This window comes from Cucurbita pepo, chromosome 8 (assembly GCF_057944985.1).
Source record: "Cucurbita pepo subsp. pepo isolate OVF chromosome 8, ASM5794498v1, whole genome shotgun sequence".
Lineage (NCBI taxonomy): Eukaryota > Viridiplantae > Streptophyta > Magnoliopsida > Cucurbitales > Cucurbitaceae > Cucurbita > Cucurbita pepo.
In genome coordinates, this window is record NC_141805.1 from 606,994 (window position 1) to 631,155 (window position 24,162).

The 24,162-nt window shown below is 36.4% G+C and overlaps 4 protein-coding genes across 5 annotated transcripts; 2 read left to right on the plus strand and 2 right to left on the minus strand.

Annotated features, from left to right (window-relative positions):
• Nucleotides 1-628: 628 nt before the first annotated feature.
• Nucleotides 629-3,338, minus strand: LOC111800648 (chitinase-like protein 1). Its single transcript, XM_023684437.2, has 4 exons — nucleotides 3,179-3,338; nucleotides 2,704-3,096; nucleotides 2,471-2,630; nucleotides 629-1,385 (listed from the first exon to the last, which is right to left on the minus strand). Exons 2-4 carry the CDS (start codon nucleotides 3,080-3,082, stop codon nucleotides 968-970), a joined length of 957 nt encoding a protein of 318 aa, XP_023540205.2. The 5' UTR covers nucleotides 3,083-3,096; nucleotides 3,179-3,338; the 3' UTR covers nucleotides 629-967.
• A 1,259-nt stretch (nucleotides 3,339-4,597) lies between these two features.
• On the minus strand, nucleotides 4,598-9,836 carry LOC111801074 (mitochondrial import receptor subunit TOM40-1). Its single transcript, XM_023685042.2, has 11 exons — nucleotides 9,444-9,836; nucleotides 9,286-9,367; nucleotides 9,065-9,164; nucleotides 8,890-8,985; nucleotides 8,743-8,793; nucleotides 7,896-7,961; nucleotides 7,031-7,132; nucleotides 6,261-6,329; nucleotides 5,973-6,056; nucleotides 5,335-5,430; nucleotides 4,598-4,956 (listed from the first exon to the last, which is right to left on the minus strand). Exons 1-11 carry the CDS (start codon nucleotides 9,592-9,594, stop codon nucleotides 4,900-4,902), a joined length of 954 nt encoding a protein of 317 aa, XP_023540810.1. The 5' UTR covers nucleotides 9,595-9,836; the 3' UTR covers nucleotides 4,598-4,899.
• Nucleotides 9,837-11,115: 1,279 nt separating this feature from the next.
• LOC111800344 (prolyl 4-hydroxylase 1) lies at nucleotides 11,116-22,091 on the plus strand. Of its 2 annotated transcripts, XM_087126147.1 has the most exons (15): nucleotides 11,116-11,397; nucleotides 12,090-12,137; nucleotides 13,059-13,127; nucleotides 13,784-13,836; nucleotides 14,495-14,560; nucleotides 15,222-15,284; nucleotides 15,511-15,585; nucleotides 16,239-16,313; nucleotides 17,385-17,455; nucleotides 17,548-17,599; nucleotides 17,703-17,792; nucleotides 18,675-18,767; nucleotides 19,446-19,550; nucleotides 20,286-20,411; nucleotides 21,601-22,091. In XM_087126147.1, the coding sequence occupies exons 1-15, from the start codon at nucleotides 11,331-11,333 to the stop codon at nucleotides 21,667-21,669; spliced, it is 1,122 nt and encodes a 373-aa protein (XP_086982273.1). In that variant the 5' UTR covers nucleotides 11,116-11,330; the 3' UTR covers nucleotides 21,670-22,091. The 2 variants fall into 2 exon arrangements, with proteins under 2 accessions (XP_086982273.1, XP_023539760.1); XM_023683992.2 differs by lacking the exons at nucleotides 15,222-15,284; nucleotides 21,601-22,091 and having other exon boundaries at nucleotides 20,286-21,336.
• Nucleotides 22,092-22,130: 39 nt separating this feature from the next.
• On the plus strand, nucleotides 22,131-23,828 carry LOC111800343 (UDP-glycosyltransferase 92A1). Its single transcript, XM_023683990.2, has one exon. The coding sequence runs from the start codon at nucleotides 22,291-22,293 to the stop codon at nucleotides 23,776-23,778; it is 1,488 nt and encodes a 495-aa protein (XP_023539758.2). The 5' UTR covers nucleotides 22,131-22,290; the 3' UTR covers nucleotides 23,779-23,828.
• The last annotated feature ends 334 nt before the right edge of the window (nucleotides 23,829-24,162 follow it).

Genomic DNA, 24,162 nt, shown 5'->3' on the forward strand with positions numbered 1-24,162 from the left:
CACGTTACATTAATAACTAAAACGTTAAGCTCAAATGTCAAATATTCACAAGTCACAAACACGTCACTAACATCGATTATAAACCATGTTTTCAAATTAGTGAGGTTGGTCTAAGTTAACTTGACCAAAAAATATCAACCCAGATCTAAATTTTCAATTTTCAAAAAATTCAAAAAAAAAAAAAAAAAAAAAAAGCCAACTAAACCTTTGGTTGTGTTATAATTTGAGTTGGGTAGTCCAAGTTGAGACTAGATCATTTGATTCACTAACCATAATACCATTAACGAGAACAGGTCTTCACGAGTCTTTAGCTAACCCACATATATAACTCAAATTTACACAATTGTCCAAGTAAAATTTGTTACTTGTTTTTTACGAAAAGAGAAAACGTCCCAATATTAAATAGCTAACCAAAGACATCTTCGGGATGATTTAGGTTCAACCTTAAGAAACATTCATGTTCGGTTTCTCCCGTCTATAAGAGAGATTCAAAACTTCAATCTCCTCCTCGTGTATTAACTAATTGAACTATGTTTAAATTAACAAGAAGATGTATACTAAATAAACACTACCATATTCATCATATCATAAGAACACGAACAAAATGTCGCTAATATAAACATAAATATTAATAACCAAGATCTTTAAAATGATTTATTCATGAATATCTATGGACAAATCAATATTTCTACACATTTGAGAGGGAAAAAGAAGAAATAGGCACTGACATCAGACAAGGAAGAACATGTCGGCAACACACATTTCGACCAAGAAACCAAACTGTTCATAGTAATACAGATATATTATATACCAAGCGATTCATTGACATCTCAGAAACACTGAAATCCTAGGAGTATAAATATGACAAACATACTGCACACTTTAAATAATTGTACAAGGATGTCTTGGATCTTACTTGAACTAGTGGAAATTCTGGATGCTTACAACCCATTGTCATGGATGAATCTCAAGAAACTGCAGCTGGAGCGACGTAAGTTGGATTGAACGGAATCTGCTCAGCACACGAAAGCGTTTCGTGAGTCCCGGCCTCATCCCGACTAAGACCCATCAGATCGATGTAGTATAGGTAATGAGAAATAATGTTGTTCATCGGGTCGATATCACCCTTCCCACAGATGGAATCTCCATAGAGAATGTTCATGGTTGTACCAAAACCAGGAACCCTTTTGGACAAGGTGTCGTTCTTTGTGGGTTTCCAATTGCCAACAAAGACATCATGGGGTGAAGGCTGTGACTTCTTCACTGGGTTCATCCACTTCCATATTGCAGTTTGAAATCCAATGGTTGCATTCTGCTCCACATATTCAGGATGATGCAACAGATCTATCTTCAAAGCATCGCCAATCTTACCGTAATTGTAATTCCTAGGATGACAAACGACAGAACGAACTCGGTTAAATTCTCGATGATATGACAAACACTTGTTGAAGATACCATATCCATAATTCATTTCCATCAAACTTCAAATAAAAAGTTGTCAAACGTAAAATGTGAGATCCTCATTGGTTGGGGAGGAGAATGCAGCATTCTTATGAGTGGGTGGAAACCTCTCCCTAGCAAACGCATTTTAAAAACCTTGAGAGGAAGCCCAAAAAGAACAATATCTACTAGCGTGGCTTGGGCTATTACAAATGTATCAAAGCCAGACACCAGGCGATGTGCCAACGAAGAAGCTGAGCCTCGAAGGGAGGTAGACACGAGACATTGTGCCAACAAGGATGTTGGCCCCAAAGGGGGGTGGATTGGGGGATCTTACATCGATTGGAGAAAGTAACGAGTGTCAGCGAGGACGCTGGACCCTGAAGGGGGGTGTGAAACCTCTTCTTAGTAGACACGTATTAAAAACCTTGAAGGGAAGCTCGAAGGGGAAAGCCCAAAGAAAATAATATCTGGTAGCAATGCGCTTGGGCTATTACAAATGATATCAGAGCCAGCAATTATCTGGGAACGAGTGTCAGCGAGAACGCTGGGCCTCGAAAGGGAGATAGAAACCTTTCTCTAGCATACACGTTTTAAAAACCTTGAGGGAAATCCAAATAGAACAATATCGACTAGCAGTGGGCGTGAGGGGAACCCAAGTAGAACAATATCTACCAGCAGTGAGCATTTTAAAAACCTTGAGGGGAAGTTCGAAAAGGAAAGCCAAAGTAGAACAATATCTACTAACAATAGCTTTGGACTCTACGTAGCGATTCTAAACAATGTTCATACTTTCTCTCTAACCCGACCAAAAACTTATCAGACTAGTTCCTAATTAGCTCTTCTTTCAGCTAGACACCTTAGATTTAGGACCTGCAAATTTCAATTTAAGAAGGTTGAAGGTTCAAATCTCCATCCCCACATGCTATAGAGAATTGCAATTTGAGTATAAACAAGGAACACAGATATAAACCAAATATACAAAACAAAATCCACTGGAAAAAGGAAATTGGGATAGAAAACTTCAAACCAGAAAATGGGCAGAGCACCACGGCCATAATATTGAGCACCAGGAGCACAAGGATAGGTAAGCTTGAAGTAGTCATCACAATAATCCTGGCTAGGACTCATCTCCTTATTGAAACAAAGACCCCAAGCAAGTGGCCCTCCTGTGACCACTCCATCACCACCTACAACCACCATTTCATCATAATCAACACCCAATTCACCACAGAAATTTCGCAAAAATCAGCCATTACTTACAAGAGGTCTTAGAGCCGACATGGCCCAAGAAAGCAGCAATCTCTTTCATCTGCATCTTCTTATCCCCAGTGGTTCCAAATCCGAGCGGCTCGAACTGAGCAGCAGCCAGAATGAAGGAATGGAAGTCCCAGAACCCGACGGCATGGGCCACCGGCGAATTACGCTTCGAGAAGAGATTCTCAAATTGATAGGTCTCGAAGTAGTCAGTAATGGTCAAATTGCAACAATAAGAAGACCAGGTACACTCCCATCCTCTATCACAAAGCTTCTTCCCCTTAACAATCTTAACCTTCGGCTTAATCGAAGGTTCATCTCCACTCACTACCGACGCCATTAAAATCAGTGCCAGTATCACCAGAAGGGAGAAATTCACAGCCATTTTCGCCTCTCACACTACAAACCCAGAATGCATAAACATGAATTACAAACAGATTTAACAAGATTTCCATGAGAGAAGAATGAGCTTTCAACATACCTGAAATGGCCGCGATTGGGCTGATTAGAAAGAGGGTGTTCTCCTTAACTTGCAAATGAACAAAAGAAGACAAAGGAGAATGAAGAATCGTTAAAGGGGGTTAGATCGGGAGTCTTTTTCAGCTTGTAAACGCCATTGATTGAAGCCATTTTTTTTTAGCTCTGGAAGAAGTTACTGAGGGAGCGGTGAATATAGACCGTCCGATTGGAGGTTCATAGTTCGAATTTGCAGGCTGGACAAGGGACCCACAGAAATGCCGCACCGACACAAAAAAAAATAATTGAATAAAATGAAATTAGATTCATAATAAGCCATTGATTTTATTTGGCATAATTTAGAGATTTGATGTGATGGATTACTTAATTATTTCTGTCTTTTTAGTATTTACTTTGAATCTTAAGAAGTTAATATTTTATCTCAGCGTTAAATATTAAAAGATGAATTGGGAATTAAAAAAAAAAAAAATTGATTTTTGAAGAAAATTTTCATATTTCATAATCAATGGACAAAACTTGACCCAATTTACACATTTTAGCCCTTTCCAAAAAAAAAAAATTACATTTTTTACCCAAAAGACCTACCCAATTCCCACAAATGACTAATAAACAAAATATCACTCTATAAAAAAAAAAATTATTGTGATGTCCCACATTGGTTGGATAGGAGTAGACATTGGCTGGGAAGGAGAACAAATCACTATTTATAAGGGTGTGTGGAAACCCTCCGACGCGTTTTAAAGCCTTGAGGGGAAGCCCGAAACAGAAAGCCCAAAAGAGGACAATATTTGCTAGGTGTGTGAAAACCGTCCGACGCGTTTTAAAGCCTTGAGGAGAAGCCCGAAACAGAAAGCCCAAAGAGGACAATATTTGTTAGTGGTGGATCTAAGCCGTTACAAATAGTATCAAAGCCAGACATCGAGCCTTCTCGTTGATCCCCGAAGGGGGTAGACACGGGCGGTGTGCCCATAAAGACGCTGGCCCCAAAAGGGGGTGGATTTGGACACGTTTTAAAGTCTTGAGGAGAAGCCCGAAAGGGGAAGCCCAAAGATGACAATATTTGTAGCAGTGGATCTAGGACGTTACAATTATAAAATAAATATAACCCCATTGAGTTCAAATAATATAAAACTTTGTAATTAAAAAAACAATAAAAAGTATACAATTTAACGAACAAAATATCTATACTGCATGGTAGTATTTCTATAAATAAAAGAAAAATCAACGAACAAGGACACTTCTTTGAGGAACTTTCTATCATAAAGCGAAGGGAAGGGATGAAACTATTTCTTCCCTTTTTATATATCCACTCGATCACAGCATGATATTTCTTACATATCAATGTCCACAAACATCAAAATGAGCAAAGACAAGATTAGCTGCTCTTGTCTATGTATCAATAAGGTTAAAAACCAACCAAAAATGAAAGGATAAACAAGTCGAAAGCTGCATAAGATTTCGAAGTCGACAGTGTCATCTCGTTGTCTAGCCCTCGGGTGAATAACAAAATTATTAATTGATAAAGAAAATTTTGATATGGGGAGACAGATATGGCCTCTAGAAACTGCAACAGCAGTTAGATTCTGCTCAAAATAATGTGCTGAACAACAATTAACTAAGGGAACTGAGAATTCAACACCAGGAAAAATCATGCAAGGAAAGAATTCCACTATGTTTCTACCACAGCATTGGGGACACGATAACGACTTCCTCACTCTTGCCAATCTATTCTCCTACTGTCAAACCAAATCCAAATTTGTAGTCTTTCTTCCTGTGATCAATCTGCATTACATGTCACAGTTAAGAACCGATTCAGCCATGTGAACAATATAAGTTAAAAGGTGCCTGCTTGATAGTCGTTATAGTCACCTTCTGTTTTACAGTTTCCTGTTTCTAAAAAAGCGACTTGTTTCCCTCGTGAATTTTTAGTTCTGTTATATCTAATTCCATAGAATGTTTCTAAAATTCAAACCAGAACTTCAAAATTGAGGGGGAAGCTTTTGACATTTAACTAGAAACTCAAAAAGTGTTTTTAACAAATGTAATAAATTGTGAAGAAATAAGCAAAGCATTGGGTAAAAGTCTTGAAGAAATTCTTGATGTTTTGTTCAGAGGCAAAATATAAAAAATAAAAATAATAACTATGCAACTTATAGGTACCTCTGCGGAAAGAATGAAATTAACACCCATATTTAGTCGCTCTTCAAGGAAAGCAGCTACACAACCATTGGAATCAATCTTCCCTCTAAGACGGCACTGTAACAACCACAACATTTACCCATCTTCAGTAATATGATAGTCGATAAAACTGGAGCAATAAAGGTTTACAGTAAAATGACCATCAGACTAGTCTACAGTAAAATGACCATCAGACTAGTCTACAGTAAAATGACCCCCCATCGATTAGACAAAAATTTCTCCATTTTCCTAGCTTACTCAGTCATATTCTTGAGCATTAAGGGTTTAAAGCAAGATTGGTGAATAGTATTAGGGCTTGTTGCCAAAAATTAGCTCTTCTAGGATTATCCCAGAAGCAACATTTTTAGTTTACATCGCCATTTTTTAACCACATTCTCCATTCCATTTCTCTCTAGATTAGCTCTACATATTTTCAACCATGATATCATCCTCACAACAATACTATATAGCAGACAAGTGTAAATAAACCTTCTGATTACCACACAAAATCTTCAATTTCTCCAATCATGTTCTCCTTGAAAAATTAAACAGTAGCATAGGAAATGGATTGTTGATAACATATATTTGGCGTTATAGAACATTCACAAAACAGAAGCTACCTGTCGAAGAATGTAGTCATAGCCAAGACTGGATATTACATCTCTTGACATGTAGTTATACGTGAAATCAGATGCCAATGAAACCTAAAATAAGGAATAAAAAATGATATAAGATATAATGAAAAATAAATTACAAAGTTTGATAGTTCTGCCTCTTTTACCATTCTCTTCATTGTGCAGTGTTGGCTTGCTAGGAGGTTATTTTGCCCTTTGTTATGTGTTATTTGGTTATTAATCAAATGTTCATTGTTTCAAGACAGCAGAAATGCGCTGACACAATTTACTTACCTTCTCAGACACTTTTTGAACGTAGCTCAGAGCCACCATACCCGTGCTGGCAATTTGTCCAGTGGCAACCTGCAGATTGAAAAATTGAACATGACGATAGATCATTAAGGTCAAACTCTTATTCTTCCTCGGATTAAAATTTTCATTAACCCAAGAAATTTCCACAGAATCTGGCCACAATCAACAAGTACAATTTTTTTTTTAGAAAAGAAAACAAGATACTATTAGAGTGGCACAACTTTTCTTGCATAAGTTCACTAAGAACAAAGAAACCCAATATCTTCTATGATATCTCAAGGGAGATGGTGGATAATGATTTTTGGAAACAAGCTATATATATTTCAACATTATTCATTTATGCTATTCTAATAATATTTTACATTGAGAATCAAACTTATGACCAACAAAGTGAGAAAATAATGCCCAACTATTTGAGCCAGTCTGTCATTATGAAGTCATTTCCATGAAGAGTTCAAGAATTTATGCACACACAGTATGTATCATAAACAACTTATTAAAAGTTTATAAGAGAATTTATTTAATTAATGATAACTGATTAAAATAAGATATTCATCAAACAACACTAAACAAATACAATATAATATCATAAACTTAAAGCTTATGTTAACTTCACAATTTTAATTATCTACATATAGCCAGTAGATGGAAATTAAGTTATTATAAAGTGAAGCCTACCTAGAAATTTCATTTTCCATGGTAATAGAAGGTAGAAAATTAAATAAGTCAACTGATGATGACAGTTACTATACCATCTTATCTGTGTTGTATCTTGCAGCATAACCAATACCGGACTTCCTATGCTGACCAGCCCAAAATACTTCACCGCCCAATGAAAGATGGGAAGATACACTCTGCAAAAAAAAAAAAAAAAAAAGATAATTATCAGCACGGTCTCTTTATGCCACACAGCTGAGAAGAGAATGATGACAGAGTTAAAACATGAGCAAAGCTACAGAAATCTACAGAAATTGCTCAAATTGTCAGGCATCCTATATGCAAAAATTTCTAGACTTTCACCCCATCTCCACCTCTATTCCTATAGAGGCAGTGTAACATGAACATCTGGGGTTTGGGGACACATTCCACTACCTCAAGGCATTTAGGGAAAAATGAAACGGTCATTTTGTTTTTGAAAAGGAGAAATTTATAGTTATGACAAAATAGAAACCGAGGAGACAAAAGGATCAAGGTTTTTAGAAGCAGAGTGCCAGAAGAACAAGCAAAATCAGATCGTAAATACAGAGGCCTGTAACACCTGTACATAGCGAGCAAGTGTGAGATTGTCATTGTCTAAAATACGATTCCAGCGGCTGGAGAAGGAAAGGTGTCCTTATCAAAAACATTCACTAGCAAAAGGGGAGAGAAAAAGGATGACGAGCAAAAGGTAGCCCAGTTGTCAAAAAATATATATATACCCTCAAAATGCAGAATAACGTAAGTCCAAAAGAGAAACTATTAAACGAGAATCTCCAATTTAATAAAATTTTATGCAAAGGTTTCAAAAATTCTCCCAATAAAAACTAAACTCCCAAACTTGTACAAGGCTATCAAGAATGCTTGAGCAACTATAAAAGGACAAGCCAACATCATAATTAGAACCATTCAGAATTGTACCTGAATGTAACTTGCTCCAAATAAGGCACCATTGCCTAATTGAAACTGGGTTCTGAAGTCTCTGCCCTGATTAAAAAATAATTCCAATTGACAAATACGAAGGTATTAATATTTTTTATCAAAATTTTAACTGTTTAACAATAAGAGTAAAACATAAATTATGAGAACGGGTAACTCATAATGGCAATCAAATGCTTAAAATATAAATATCTAATAGAGAAATCTGGCGTTTTCCAAACCCTAATTCCCTTACTGCCACCACCCTCCCCAAAATATTACCGAACCTGACATTAGAACTATCTCTCGTATGCTTGAGTTAGAAACCGTAGGGTGCTTAATATTTAAGGTAGACAATCTCAAGGTGTCATGAACCAGAGACCAGTAGTTTAAATCCAAAAGATTTACAATGTAGCCATTAAGGTTAAGAAGCCTGGCACGCACATTGATAGATTCCATTTTTCATAAGACATTCTTTATACAAGAGCCGGAACTAAATTTGTATAGGTTAAGGTTTAAGAGAAAAAATTCAAGTCTTCAATGGAGACCTAACAACCAAATTAAACATCATAGAATAATAGCTGACGTTATTAGTCAGCTGACGTTTACGGTGTAAATATATTTGTGGAATTTTTAGACCCAACTAACAAATAAAGGAAGGCAATAGTATCTTTTCAAAGACATTGTTCTCAACTCAGTTCGGCGACAAACATGATTGCTAAGGAAAAATGCCACACTTTGATGGGCAAGAGTAATAACTATAACATATAGGTCATATTCGTAACAAATATATCACATCACGGTGGAAATAAGAATGTGTGAGATCGTAAATTTTCTAAGACTTGATAACCTTGTAATCGAAGTTGACCATCCCATGTGACATATGTGGCTCATTTGTCAGCTGACAGAAAAAAGAAAGGATGATATCAGCAAACAAAATTGAATGAGAAGAGAAGTATGACAGCACCTGATGATAACCAAGAAACCATCAGATTACCTGTGCATTGGCCTTCAAAGTGAGATTGTCAGATAAATCGCACTTCACTCTCGCATTGAGCCTTCCATCGGTGAGTATCCTCCCAAAAAGCATCAACTACATATCAGTTACCAATGCCATCACGTTGTAGCTCAATATAACAACGAAACGACGAAATTTCAGTCAGTGGGGTTACCTTCGGGTCTATAAAGTTAGCACCGAACTCGTAGTTGGCAGTAGGGATTTTGATGGTCTCAGCGGATTGAGCAGGAATCTCCATTGGTCCCATAGACACGCTGATCAGTCGTCGATGGTGGACAACGCATAGTTATCAGATAAGTCAATCCACTATGTGACCCAGAAGACAGGACGCAGGGAAAAGATCCGAAGAAACACATGACTAAAAAGCAAAACTACCTGTGGCTGAGGGAGAACTTTTGATTGAGTCCTTTGGTGAAATCAAATCGCATTCCTTCAAACAGCTCCGGCTTCAAAGACACTGTCGTAACAAATCATAAACATCAAACAACTCAACTCAGTCACAAACGCATCAGTTTTAGAGAACAGAAACTTACTGAAAGCTTCACGGTGAATCTCCTCGTAGGGGATAGGACATGGGAGATTCAGGTAATCCACTTTCTCGTCCTCTGTCTTCTTCGGTGGAACAGGCAGGGCGGTCGCCGTAGCAGCAGCCGCAGCGGTGGTCGGAGGGACAAGGCCAGCCATTGTATATTATCACCTACAGGAAACGGAAATGAACCAAGCAACACGACAGTGGAAGAATTCAGAACGGTAACGGCACGTCGAGAACGATTGTGAGTGGAGATTGATTGAGGCGACGTAGATTTCTGAAAATCAGAGAAATGTAGCGATCAAGAGAGCGGGAGAGAGGTAGGTCTTTCTCTCTCTAAACCCCGGAGAGGATGCAGATGCTCTAAAACCCTAGGACCAGGTCGAAAGGTGTAAAGGCGACCCGACCCAGTTCGGTTTTTATTAAAGCAAATTCATTTTTAATTCAAATAAATGTTTAGTATAGATTATTATAATGTAAGGATATTAAATTAATCAAAATTGATTTTAGGTTAATTAAATTAAGATAATTAAGTTTATAATTTAACCTTACTTTGATACGAGTATGGTCCATTTAAGTTGTTGGACTTATCTAATTAAGGTAATTAATCATCCACCTAACTTTAGGTTAATACTGTGAAATCTGACACCGTTTGAAATGTATGGAGACCTCCTCGGATAGACGTATTTTAAAACTATGAGGCTAACAGCTATATGTAGCGGGCTAAAGCAGACAATATCTACTAGCGGTGGGTTTGGGCTATTACATGAGATCACGTGTTGGCTGAAGAGGGAAACTATATATATTTTTTTTTATAACAATGTGGAAACTCCTCCATAGTAGACATGTTTAAAAGTCGTGAGACTAACGATAGTACTTAACGGGCCCAAAAAGGACAATATCAACTAGTGGTGGGTTTGGGCGGTTACACATACCTTCCAACACGCTAGGTGTCACGGTCATGCTTGTCCAAGGCGTGTTGCTCATGGCCGCGTGCCCATGATAAGCCCAATCCTTTATGTCTTTTCATATTCTAGTGTTTTATTTTTGTATTTCTAGGAAGTATGACGTTTAAAAAATATCATGTCTAGGCCTGTTAGACATGAAATGCCTCATAATGTACTATCGGGGGATACAACTAGTTGTCAACTTCTCCCTACCAAATGTTATATACGGTGAGCCGTTGTTATTTCTCCTTTGCTTGCTTATATAACGTCTCTTTCAAAAATCTCTGTTTCGAAAATCTCTCTCTACCCTCGTTTTCTAAAACCTTATCTTAAAACTAAGGCTAGAGACTCGAGCATATATCGCTTGGCTGTAGGCGACACAAGAACGAATTGGCTTGGCTCACTTGTCATTAGAAAGTGAGTGCCGTACAATCGCAAGTCCGCTGTCATCAAAAGTGCAATTGTGACACTAGGCATACGAGCCCTCCCTCTCTATTTCTAAGCTGTTTAAGCTTTCTCGAAGAAAGTATAGTTCAATGCTCGAAATTTACAGACAATTGTGGGATATGATTTTTTGGTTTTTTTTTCCGAACCAAATATCTAAAAAGTATTATCATGCTAATTTATTAATTGGTTTATTGTTATTAATGTCAAAATATTGAAGAAAAAAAAAACAAATATTAGCATAATTATAGTAAAAAAAGGGAACTTTATTCCCAACACAAACAAATGACAATTTCTTCAGCGTTACAAAAGAAATCGAAGTAAACGCCAAAGAAGAAAGAAAAAAGAACAAGGAATGCTCAAGGGAATCAATCCACTGTAGTGCAAACCGGTTTTTCATTGGGTCCCTGAGCTGATTACTTCTCACATCAACGGCTTCTCCTATCGCTCCTGATTTCCTGATAGTTTTCCCGCCGACTCAAAGTATCGCTTCGGCTGTCATGGCCTCCGGTCTCATGAGGATTGTCTTTGGTCTCCTAACCTTCGTCACCGTCGGCATGATCATCGGTACGTATTTTGGTTTTTTCTGTTGTTTTCTGATGATTTGATGCATCGGCGTTCGTATGGCCTGCTATTTGCTCATTCGATGTCCAAATGGATGTTTATGATGATTTTGAACTCCGTTCTTGTGTGTTGTTGTGTTTGGATGAACTGGAGTGATAAGAGGCTTTGCGCTTTGTTGAGGTGTCTGTCAATGTAAGTTAAATCTCGGAGCTGTGTTGTAAATCTTATTCTCTCCGGAGGAGCTGTTGCGAGTAATTCTTCTTTGAGCTGGCTAGGTTACTTTAGAGGAGTGAGGGATTTCTTCAATCATTAGCGAATCACGTCTCATTTTTTTTTCTTTCTAATCGTACATTTGTGATCTGTCGCCTGTTCTATCAGAGTTTGGCACCTGCATGGAGGAGGACGACTTGTAAATGTTCCTTTCGTTTTCGTTTTCTGCAAATTTACTATTTACATAGATTTTGTGTAATGGAAAGGAAAACATTATCGTTTTTCTTTTTTCTATAAAGAAAGGAATTGCAGCTTCTGTGTTTGCTTTAAAGTGAACCGTTATAGGATGTGTCTTCGTACGACTTGGCTGGATTTTTTGTGCGCATTTGATCAAATTTAGTGTCTTAATTGTGATCATGTATTTCTAAAGAGCTACGAACAGTTCTGACTGATTGATAAGGTGCTTTCTTCAATGGTAATTGCAGGTGCTTTGTTTCAATTAGCATTTATAAGAAGGCTGGAAGACTCTATCGGTACTTTTCTTGGTTTCTTTGTCTTCTAGGATGGAAAATTTTGAAATTATAATGAAAGTATCCGATATTTGGATGGAGAAAGCACTTTTTGGGGTTAGATTTGGATAATTTAGAATATTGCATTTTCATTCACTAGGATGTTTCTGAAGAAGCCCCGTTATCATGTCTACTCATTTTTTCTCTATATTTTTTAATTTGAATCAGGAAACATTTATTAATAAAAAAAAATTCTATAAAATGTTGGAAACAGCACTAGGCTTCAGTCCATGCGTAGTCTGAGTTAGCTTATTTTGGTTCTAACAAATTGAAGAGGAACGTACTTTATATCCCATAAAAAAGAAAAGAAAAGTACGATATAAAAATATTTCCGATTGGAAGCCTTAAGAGAATTCACTTTCTAAAGCCTGCCCCACAGGCTTAAAGATGTTATAAGGTCGAGTTCCATGAAAAAGAGGAAAAAGAATCAGTTGTAATTGTAAATACTTATTGTAACAGTCCTTTTGTGGAACTTTACTTTTTTTTAAATGGACCAAGTTTGGAGCACATAGAAGTATATCCTGAGTGTCTGCGCTCATGATGGATCAATTTGAAAAATAGTGAAGGAAAGAAACCATGTTTCTTGCACAGATAATATTCAATTTATTTCTCTCAAGTAGATGTATGGATCTTACTAGGATTTGAAACATTGTTTGCACACCATAAAACTTATGACTTCCTGGTATTTATATGGAAGAATGACTGTATGGCGTCGACTCTTCATTTAGCCAAGTGCTCTTGACGTATCTATGCAAAACAATATAATCTATCTTTTCTGACAGCATGGCATTTGCAGGGTGCTGGTTACATCCTATATGTTTACTAGGCATGATTTATTTAGTGTTTTCAAAATTATTGATTTTTTTATGAACCACGTCTTTCCAGGCACTGAGTTTTTATCAGCTGGAAGGTTACATAAAACTCAGTATGATGGCCAACGTCAATTCCTTCAAGGTTGGAAAGATTATTATAGGCTCATCTTTAACACAAAATTTTACCATATTAAGCATTCATCTATGTTTTTACTATAGAAGTGTTCTCAACGTCAGTTTATTTCATATGATGAAGACAAAATTTCTTAATGCTTGAATTATTTTGTTCTGTTTCCGAGAATTTTAGCCTAGCTATATTTTATCCACAATTATAACTGAAAGTTTCCTCCTGCATGTTTATTAAAAATTATGTTGTCATATAAGGAACATACATATTTTTTTGTTTGTAATTGATCTATTTTTATTCAGACCAGACCTTTTGGAGAACCTCATTTATTATTATTATTATTTTGAAATAAACTCCTTTGGTTGGTTGTATTCCTCATCCTCTCTTTCAAATTTGTTTCATAATTCGAAACACTTCCTTCTTATTCACACGAACACACAAAAAATATTATTCTTGTTTTGGAAAGATTAAATGAGATTTAGAAAAAGTGAGAGCAAGTTCAAATAGAGTTTGAATCAGAGCAAGTTCAAATAGAGTTTTGTCAAAAACAAATCTAAAAAAACAAAAAGTGAGATTTAGAAAAATATATTGAAATTGTCTACTAATCAGCATGTTTTTCACACTGACTTATTCTGATTTGTCTTATCCATTCTCTTTTCCCTTATTTTCAGGTCTTCCTAATTGGATTAACGATAAAGAAGCAGAAATTCTTCGTCTTGGCTACGTATGCATCTCTATTTTTCTGTTTATGATTACCCTTATTTTTTGATTTTAGGATCTTTGGGATCTTTGGACGGCTTCTTTTTTCAAAAGAAGATAGGATACTAGATAATTTGAAAATGCCCCCCCTACAATACACACACAAAAGGAAAAAAAAAAAGGAGGAAACGGTTCTTGAAGGTGGATATCGCTTGACTCTCCAATTGGACATATTTTATGCAGACGAAAATGGTCAATTCACTAAAATCCAAATGAAAATAATTGAAACAATGTTTCATATCTCATTACATGTGGATATCAACGGTCTCTTTTCATTACATCAATGAAAAGTTTTGTTTCTTGTTGAAAAACATGTGGATATCAATTTGTGAAAATATTTCTTGAGAGCGACAAAGATAGTCAATGAAGGATATGCAACTAATCAAGAAATTTTGTGTTCAAAATATTGCTTATAATGTGATATACTTGTATCATGCCATTTCTACTACCAGGCCTGCTCTTTTACGTTGATAGACAGTCTTTTCTAACATTTAAGTGAAGTTTTTTTTTATCCTACGTATGTGTGTTTAGGGGATTAATCTTTAGGCAATTTTTACTTATTATCATTTGAAGTTTCCTTTCTTTTCCTAAAATAATGTTTTCCATTTTACTTTGTGGAATAGGTTAAACCAGAAGTAGTAAGCTGGTCACCACGAATCATTGTGTTGCATAATTTTCTGAGCTCAGAGGTGAGCATTATCTGGTCAATATGTAATCTCTTTTGCTGGATGCGTCAATTTACTACAGATTTTTTCCTAACAGAATCTTCATCAAAGATAGACATACTTCGAACTAAATGTCTGTAACAACCCAAGCCCACCGCTAGCAGATATTGTCCTCTTTGGGCTTTTCCTTTCGGGCTTCCCCTCAAGGTTTTTAAAACGCGTCTGCTAGGGAAATGTTTCCACGCCCTTATAAAGGGTGTTTCGTTCTCCTCCCTAACCAGTGTGGGATATCACAATCCACCCTCCTTCAGGGCCCAGCATCATTGTTGGCACTCGTTCCTTTCTCCAATCAATGTGGGACCTCACCAAATACACCCCTTTGGAGCCCAGCATCCTTACTTTGTAGGTGATAGCTTTTGTGTTATTATTATTATTTGGGTGGGGGTGGGGGGATTTGTTAATGAAAGAGCTTTAGCCTTTGAAATCAATTTTTCTTAAATGAAATGCACATTTTTTTTCTGAAATTAATGGTCAGCCTCCGTAGGCTGTCTTCTTTTGTGTTCTTTAATGAAGTTCCTCTATAAATTTCTTATAAAAAAAAATCTGTCGAAAATATTCTATATTTAAGTCACATTTGATATTTTCTTTCTGGAGAAGTTGGTAACCTCCAGATATTTGTCTGAAGAGAGGCAGACTTACTTGCAGACCTCCTCAACTTATCATCCAGCCACCACAGCTGGGTATCGTGGTGAGGGATAGGCTCTTACCCTCAAGCTTTTTAAGAAGGAAATATCCTTTCAGAAATGATCCCAGTAATAATTTCTAATTGTATCGTTCTTTTATAGTTTTTGGCTATGCATTATAAATCTCACTTCTCATGGAATTGTATCAATTCTACTTCTGGTTCAAGAATCCTACATTTTGGATAGAGGTACACGATAACTTCTGCTTTGGCTAATTGATTCTTTGTACAGGAGTGCGACTACCTTAAGGCAATTGCACTTCCTCGCCTTGAAATTTCCACTGTTGTGGATACAAAAACAGGGAAGGTATGTATTATACCTTTCTATTAGTTTCAAGCATGATAGCCAAGTAATTTTATCTCTTACAACAGGCAATTGTTTTCTCTTGCTTATTACTTGTTGTCCATTCACCATTCTTGCTCTCAACATATCTATGAATGTTAATTGTTGAATTAGATCCTACTTCCTGAAAATATAATGAATTAACTATGGGTTTATACTGTTTTTTTTAAGATTTTGGGAGTACTTTTTTTTTCTTATATTGGTTTTTCCTGAAACCCAAGACGCTCTCCACACGAGTGAATTGCTTTGCTTGGTTAAAGTGTGTATTGTTGCAAATTTATTCTGATAGTTATGACAAAATAAAATATCAGATGGTATATTTGCATTGACGGCCAATGCTGTTGTTTTTAATGTTATTTTTCTTTAATAATTTTTTAACACTTTATTGTAACTTTTTTAGTTGCCTGAATTTACTCTCTTGATAGATTCTATTATTCAGGATTTTGATTGATAGTTTAGCTTCTTTCTTTTTTAAACAATATATATATATTTTGTCTATGAGGATCCCCCTAATGATGCTCTTTTGGTCGAATGATCTATATTTTTTCCTTATAAAAAAGGGTTTCATTCCAGTTAACCTTTATTTATATACGGTCTCTCCCTTGGTGGAATTTCAGGGAATCAAGAGTGATTTCAGAACGAGCTCTGGAATGTTTTTAAGTCATCAAGAGAGAAATTATCCAATGGTCCAGGTATTAATTTCAAAGAAATTGTAGGCTTATTTTGATGATTTAAGTAATGGATAAGCATATAGATGTGCTCAAAAGTCAACAGACTTTATGGAAAAAAATTTCAATTCAGTTAAAGTTATTCATTCAGATCAATTTTCCTATATATTCTACTTGTTTCAGACAAAATTTTGATTTAAAGAAAACAAAAATGATCATATACGACCCATTTACAGTATAATATACTGGCACGCTAAGCAATTCAGTATATAGTTCTGTAAACTATAGATTATTCCACATGGTTCGCTTGTTATTGGCTTCAATGACAGCTGCATCTTGGGTTAAATTTCTTTGTTCTTTGACCTCCTTTTTCTTCGACTAATATACTTTAATTTCTTCCTTCACATGAACCAGACATTGTTTACATGTTGCATTTCTATAACCACGGAGAAGATGTTGCTTCATTATATAAACCCCTCATTTTGTTACGTTTGAACTAAAACCACAAACTAATGCATTTATATCTTCAACATTATTCAAACGAGCAAATTTCCGTGTCATATCTTTTCTTAGACTGTCCTCGGTCCTCTAACCAATTTAGTCGATCAAATTATTATCTCATATTAGAATCTTAGACTAAATGACTATAACTGATGAAAATGCACATAGTTAGATAGATCAAGAGATACTGACTAAAAACAGAGAGTAATATGGAGAGAGGGGAATCAAGTGAGGAGCGAATTGGAGAGGGAGAAACATCCGAATTAGAAATAATTGAGAAAGGAGATTGAGAGGCTGAGAGAGAGGGAGAGAGTGAGAGAAGCCCATGCATTTAAGGTTTTTATAATTTTTTTAATAATAAGCCACCACTTTACTTAAAAAAATATATAAATAAAAATTAATTCAATATGCATAAGAGACGAGCAGAGCGTTCGCCTCAGGGGCTTCATGGAAGGCGCGCACCTTGGCCACACCTTTTTACTAACGTCTTGGTTTTTCGAAGCGAGGCGCTTCACATGAGATTTGCACCTAGGTGCACCTTTTAAAACACTGGTTGGTGATGGACTTCCTCTGTTTTGGAATCTGTGAAATCAGGCAATCGAAAAAAGAATTTCTGTCTATTCTCAAATACCAAGTGAAAATGGAGAGCTCATTCAAGTATTAAGGTATGGATATAATTTTGTTTCTGTGAAGATGCATGTGAACACGAAGATTGGTTTGCACTTCAGTTTTAAGGCTAACACTTCAAGCAGTACAGGTACGAGAAGAATCAATTTTACAAACCCCACCATGACTACTTTTCTGATACTGTAAGATTCTGTTATTTAGTTATTCTTATTTCTATTTTAAGCATGCTAGACTCGTGCTTTTACTGATAGCAAGTACCGTTTCTTGCACGTGTTCTTTTTACAGTTTAACTTGAAGCGTGGTGGTCAGCGAATTGCAACCATGCTTATGTATCTAACTGATAACGTTGAAGGTGGAGAAACCTACTTTCCGAAGGTATTTACCATTTTCCTTGCTGAATTAAATTTCGTTGGTATAGTGCGTTCGTCTTCTTACCCTGTTTATAAAAACCAACCAATATTTAATTAATGATGGACATGGCATAGGCGTTACGATGCAACATTTTGTTAAATGTTAGGTATGGGTATGGAAGGGACACATTTAATAAAAAAATTCCTGGGGCGTGCTGTTGGGGCAATGGCATCATTTAGGTTATATGGTTAAAAGTTGTCTATTTACATTTCCGTTATTTAAAACTTATTTTTCAATATATTTTTTAATTTTTTTTACTCAACTTTGAAAACAAAAAGGTTTCATATTTTTTAAATTTTGGTTACAATTTGAAAAGAATTAGAAAAATGTTGGCATATGGTCAACGTGAGTCAATGTAAAGGAGGAATGAGTTCAAGCCGTGATAGCTACCCCACTTAAGATTTAATGTCCTATGAGTTCTTTCAATCAAATATTATACGGTTAGGTGGTAGTTTTGTGAAAATAGTTGAGGTGCACACAAGTTAATCGAGACACTCACTAATATATAATACTAATAACAACAATAAACAAGGTAAAAAAATTTCATCGTATTTAATTAAGTCATGGGTAACTGTGGTTTAGAAACTAATGTATATTAGCAATAATCAACTTTTCCCAGTAGAGTAGCCTATCTGTGACAAGGAAGGCCACCCTAAGTTAGCGAAGTTGCCTACTATGAGATCATAATAATTTAACTTTTAAATTGTTTTCCCTTTCGGACATGAATACAACTATCGGTAGACAAAACAATGTCGGCTTTTCCCCTTTTAAAATTTGTTTTTCTCGGTCGTATCCATTTTTTTTGGAATGTTGTATCCTGAACTTTCCTTTTGTATGTTTCCTCAGGCTGGTTCTGGCATGTGTAGTTGTGGTGGGAAAACCGTCCCAGGGTTGTCAGTTAAACCAGTCAAAGGAGATGCAGTGCTTTTCTGGAGCATGGTATGTATCTTTTGCCTCTCAAAATGGAATAAAAAATGTGAAAGACTATTGATTTTGAATACTAAACCATGTGATCAACTCCCAAGTGGTGTCCTAATAAGTACCCGGGATGCTTGGAGGAGATACCTCCAAAATATTGGGTCAAAGCTTTAAGTTGAGAACCAAATAACCTAAAATTTTTGTTCCCTTGGAGTTGGGCTTGGGGAGGGTCATGAACATGATGGAAGAAGTGAGGCTTCAAATATGAGCTTAGTTTCAATTTAGTCTTTTTATAGCTTAAAAGTTTCAATTTTGTTTCTGGGCATAATTGAAGTTTACTAAAGTAACGAATACGTGAAAATGAGTTAATGTTTTCTATTTGACTCGTTGCATTAGGGGATCATGTGAGACTTTATAAAGCTACCTAACCAATAGAGGTAAATGAGTGGATTTTAAGTAGGTACAGGGACCATCTGTGAGATTTGACCAAAACTCGAGGGACTAAGTTGAAACTTTAGAATTTAAAGACTAAATTGAAACGAAGCTCAAATCACAAGAACCAAATGAGTAAAAACAAGTATTCGGAATTCAAGAAAGAAAATGCTAATTTTCTCAGTTAGACTCCATGTTGATATGAATGTGGGTGTAGAGGTAGCTATTGTATTTTTTAACCATTTCTTCTTCATGGGAACGCTTCAGGGATTGGATGGACAGTCGGATCCTAATAGCATTCATGGAGGTTGTGAAGTACTGGGAGGCGAAAAATGGTCTGCCACAAAATGGATGAGGCAAAAGAGTACTCTGGTAGCCACAACTTAAACTCTAGACTTCCATTGTATATCAGCATTGAGTATTTTGTTACATAACAAATAATACATTTATAGTGGGAGAAGAAAAGAGAGAAAAAGAGAGCCTAATTTAGATAGTGTCTTAACATACTTAGTAGCACTCACAGTGAATCAATTAATTTAAGGAACAATATAGCATCTGTTGTGATTTTCTTCTCCCTGTTTGTAGCAGTTGAAGTTCATAACTTTTTTGGGGGGTGTCAAATGTGGGAATTCTCTAAATACCCTTATATTATAGATATGTGCATCCAAGGTAGTGTGCCTCACCTATGTCATTTATGTATATGTATGAAGTAGGAGTGTACATTAAACCCGACAACTTGACATCCTGAACCGACTCAACCCGAATTGTAGGAGTTGGGTTAGGTTAGATTAGCACTTCAGGTTGGGTTGAGTTAATTTTTTGAACCCGAATAGATTTAGTGTGAATTTCGGATTTCGGGTTTATTAGACAACTTCGAGTTGACTCGAACCAAACAAAATATTATAAAATATAGTAAGACATCTTGCATATTCATGAGTTTGTTAGGGTGGTTATTCGTTGTCACTCGGAATGCTCCGCATATGTTCGACTCCAGCCTTATTTTATTATAGTTTCTTTTATATTATTTTATTATTTGTTTATCATTTTTTATTTCATAAACATCTCTTTTATGAAATAAAAAATGATATTCAAATGATTACGTTGTAGATATTCAAAGGTCACACTCCCAGAGGACCCCAAGATGGGGACGCCAAAGTTGGGAGGCTTGTCGATGGCGATCAACATCTCAACGCTGCCAAAGTTTCATTGGGAGTTCTTGGAATTATTACACAGGTGATCACATCTCCTTGGTCTCTTCTTTTTCTTCTTCTTATTAGGCCATCAAAATCCCTTTTCAAATAAAATTTATAAAAAAGATAGAAAAAAAAAAAAAAAGAAGGAAAGAAACAAGAATATATATATATATATATATATATATATATATATATATATATATATATATATGTATATATATATATATATATATATATATATATATAGTTTTTTCTCAATTGATTTATCATATTTTATGGAAATTTTAGCATATTTTTTTAAAATTTATTGATGTAATACAAGCGAATTTAAAAAAAAAAATTTAAATTTAAGGATTAAATTTATAATTTTAAAAATTCAAAATTCAATTAAAATTAAACTTCAAAGTTAATTAAATTTGTAATTTAGTCTATATACGTTACATTCTTTAAATGTTATAGGTTGGCTTAATTATTGTACTTACTTAATAAAGATGATTAAATTTAATTATTGTACTTACTTAATAAAGATGATTAAATTGTAGTCTTAAATTGCAAGAAAGTAATGGCGTTTACCAAGTTCATGAAAAGAAAAAGAAACCAACTTAAATAGACTAAAATTTAATTTCGGGTTATTTTTTATAAACATGATCTGTCACGTATAGATTTTGCTTTAGGAGTATCATATAGTATAATATGAGTGTGTGTGGTACAAGGGTTGAGAAAGGATGATCGGCATGTGAAACAACATAGTGCTTTGACAACGTGAGAGAGAAATCATGATGAGGTGATAGCGAAAGAAAACAATGATTCCAATAGAGAGACTATCAATCATGTCTGATTGAAAATCGAAAGTGGGAAAGAGAGAGGTGAGTGAGAGAGAACAAGTCAGGCAAAGGGGCGAGAGCTATTGTGAGAAAGAGATGAATATAAGTCTGTGTAGTTGATCTTTTAACGTGTCAACCCTATGTTAAATGGAATTCAAAATTAAAATTTAAAATAAAATGAAAATATAGTCTTAAGGGACATTAATTGAAAATTCGAACATGAAGGAATAAAAGAGGGTGGAAAATGATAGGGAGATGTTGGCGAATGAATAATGACATCCAACAAAAAATAAATAAATTGGAGAGTGCTTTCACGTGGGCTGTGCCCAAAGTTGTGGTAGAGGACAACTCTCCTACGTAAAAGGATACAAATTGATTGGTCATTCCTTTCATAACCGTGTCTAGGATTCAGAATCCAGAAAGACCAACACAATTTTTTCAGCATTTTTTATACTCACACTAAAGGGAAAGTAGCTTGATCTGTTCGAATCCAAGTCGTGAGATGGCAGTGATGGTGACGAAAATGCATAGGTTGGTCTAGCTTTGGCTTGCTCCGGTCATTATGGCAATTGATGATCCCTGGTGCAAACAATAAGTCAGAGTCCCTTAAAAACTCCCAGTGTATAAAGGAAGGTTCGGGCCCCCAGACGTCGCAAAGGTCCCTCATTCGAGTATCAGGACGAAAGGATATAACAGTACATTGAAAGATCCAACAGTCAAACAGTCAAAGGGAAACAGAAAGGGGTTCTAAAAAGCAAGAATCGAATAAAATTTCAGTATTTAAATCCTATTGATTGAGTCACTAAAAATTTAGTGAGGCCGTCGCTTTTCATTTTGATGTGATTTTGCTTTTCAGTTTGATGTGATTTTGGTTTATTCATATATCTTACCGTATTTTCTGATTTCTAAAACTGATAAAACAAGTTTATTAGAATTTCTAAAACTGATAAAACAAGTTGATTAAGGTCGGTCTTGAAATTGTGGACTTTTGTGGACAAATTATTATGTAAAATTGCCGCGCAATTACGCTATAAATAAAGCCCCTTCATTGTAAACTCCACCTTCCAAAGCTGAGTCCCGCCGGCCGACGGAATAATGGGCTCTGAAACAAACTCCGGTGAGTACCATATTCTCATGCTACCGTTCATGGCCCACGGCCATCTCATCCCCTTCCTCGAGCTCGCTAATTTCATCCACCGGAAATCCTCTGTTTTCACCATCACCATCGCCTGCACCCCCTCCAACATCCAATACCTCCGCTCCGCCGCCGCCGACTCCAAAATCCGCCTCGCCGAGCTCTACTACTCGAGCTCCGACCATGGCCTTCCGCCAAACACCGAGAGTACTGAGAATCTCCCTTTAAATCAAATCGACACCCTGTTTCATTCCTCCACCGCCCTCGAACTTCCCCTTCGGGAACTGATTTCTGACCTCGTCCAAAGGGAAGGCAACCCGCCGCAGTGTATAATCTCCGACGTGTTCTTAGGTTGGTCGGTGGCCGTCGCCAGAAGCTTCAACATTCCAGTTTTCAGTTTCACTACATGCGGTGCTTATGGAACTCTGGCTTACATCTCTCTCTGGTTGAATCTCCCCCACCGTTCATCTACCAGCGATGAGTTTTCTCTCCCGGGGTTCCCGGAAAGTTGCCGTTTCCACCGCTCCCAGCTCCACCGGTTCTTACTCGCCGCCGACGGCACCGATTCCTGGTCCAGATATTTCCGGCCGCAAATCTCCTATTCTTTGAGCTCAGATGGGTGGCTCTGTAACACCGTCGAAGAAGTCGAGTCATTCGGATTGAAACATTTGAGGGATTACATAAAATTGCCCGTCTGGGCAATTGGCCCGCTTCTCCTCCAAACCAGCTCCGGCGGCCGTCGCCGGTGGGGGAAAGAGAAAGATTCCGGCGTGGGTTTAGAAACTTGCATGAATTGGTTGAATTCCCACCGGAAAAATTCAGTTCTGTACATTTCCTTCGGATCCCAGAACACAATTACCGAGACCCAGATGATGGAACTGGCTTACGGATTGGAGGAAAGCGGGAGCGCATTCATATGGGTAGTGAGGCCGCCATCGGGACACGACATGAAAGCAGAGTTCAGAGCTCATCAATGGCTGCCTGAGCATTACGAGGATCGAATGAAGGAGACGAATCGAGGATTGGTGATCAGAAATTGGGCACCCCAGTTGGAGATTCTAGCGCACGAATCGGTGGGAGCGTTTTTGAGCCATTGTGGGTGGAATTCGACGGTGGAAAGCTTGAGCCAGGGAGTGCCGGTGATCGGGTGGCCGATGGCAGCAGAGCAGGCGTACAATTCAAAGATGCTGGTGGAGGAAATGGGGATTGGAGTGGAGCTGACAAGGGGGAAGGAGAGTGAGATTAAGAGAGGAAGAGTGAAGGAGGTGATAGAAATGGTGATGGGGGAATGTGGGGAAGGGGAAGAGATGAGGAACAAGGCCGCCATTGTTAAGGACAAGATGAGAGCTGCAGTTATGGATGAACAAAAGGGTTCCTCTAACACCAACTTGGTGGACTTTCTTGAATTCATTCAAGCCAAACAGAAGAGTCTAAACAAAATCAAATAATATGTTGTTATTTTTCACATCAATAAAAATTACTTTTATTTTAAAATTAATTTTATCTATTTATCTCTAATTTTATCTACTTAAAACAAAATATGATCAATTGTCCAAAATAATTTATTTATGAAAAATAAGCCATTTAATTAAATTTAAATTAATTTTTTTAAAAAAAAAGTGAAAGGTAAATATTAGGGGTAAAAATCGATAATAGAAATGGATTCAATTTATTGTTTATTATTATTTGTTGGTTTATGATTTTATTTTATATAATTATTGAAGACCTTATTAACCCACGTCTCCCTTGGTGACATCCACATGCTTTGCTTTAATTTAAGACCTCATAAAACTCACTTTGTCGTAATTATAAAATGTCTGAACAAGCTATTC

Excerpts from the sequence above, each read along its gene's own strand:
- LOC111800648 (XM_023684437.2), bottom strand. The coding sequence starts at position 3,082 with ATGGCTGTGAATTTCTCCCTTCTGGTGATACTGGCACTGATTTTAATG. Across the intron at positions 2,631-2,703 it reads TGTCGGCTCTAAGACCTCTT|GTGGTGATGGAGTGGTCACA; the intron begins GTAAGTAATGGC and ends TGGTGGTTGTAG. Across the intron at positions 1,386-2,470 it reads GGTGCTCTGCCCATTTTCTG|GAATTACAATTACGGTAAGA; the intron begins GTTTGAAGTTTT and ends TTGTCATCCTAG.
- LOC111801074 (XM_023685042.2), bottom strand. The coding sequence starts at position 9,594 with ATGGCTGGCCTTGTCCCTCCGACCACCGCTGCGGCTGCTGCTACGGCG. Across the intron at positions 8,794-8,889 it reads CTTTGAAGGCCAATGCACAG|CTGACAAATGAGCCACATAT; the intron begins GTAATCTGATGG and ends TTTTTCTGTCAG. Across the intron at positions 7,962-8,742 it reads TGGTCAACTTCGATTACAAG|GGCAGAGACTTCAGAACCCA; the intron begins GTTATCAAGTCT and ends TTTTTTAATCAG.
- LOC111800344 (XM_087126147.1), top strand. The coding sequence starts at position 11,331 with ATGGCCTCCGGTCTCATGAGGATTGTCTTTGGTCTCCTAACCTTCGTC. Across the intron at positions 12,138-13,058 it reads AAGGCTGGAAGACTCTATCG|GCACTGAGTTTTTATCAGCT; the intron begins GTACTTTTCTTG and ends ACGTCTTTCCAG. Across the intron at positions 20,412-21,600 it reads TTCTTGGAATTATTACACAG|GATTCAGAATCCAGAAAGAC; the intron begins GTGATCACATCT and ends AACCGTGTCTAG.
- LOC111800343 (XM_023683990.2), top strand. The coding sequence starts at position 22,291 with ATGGGCTCTGAAACAAACTCCGGTGAGTACCATATTCTCATGCTACCG.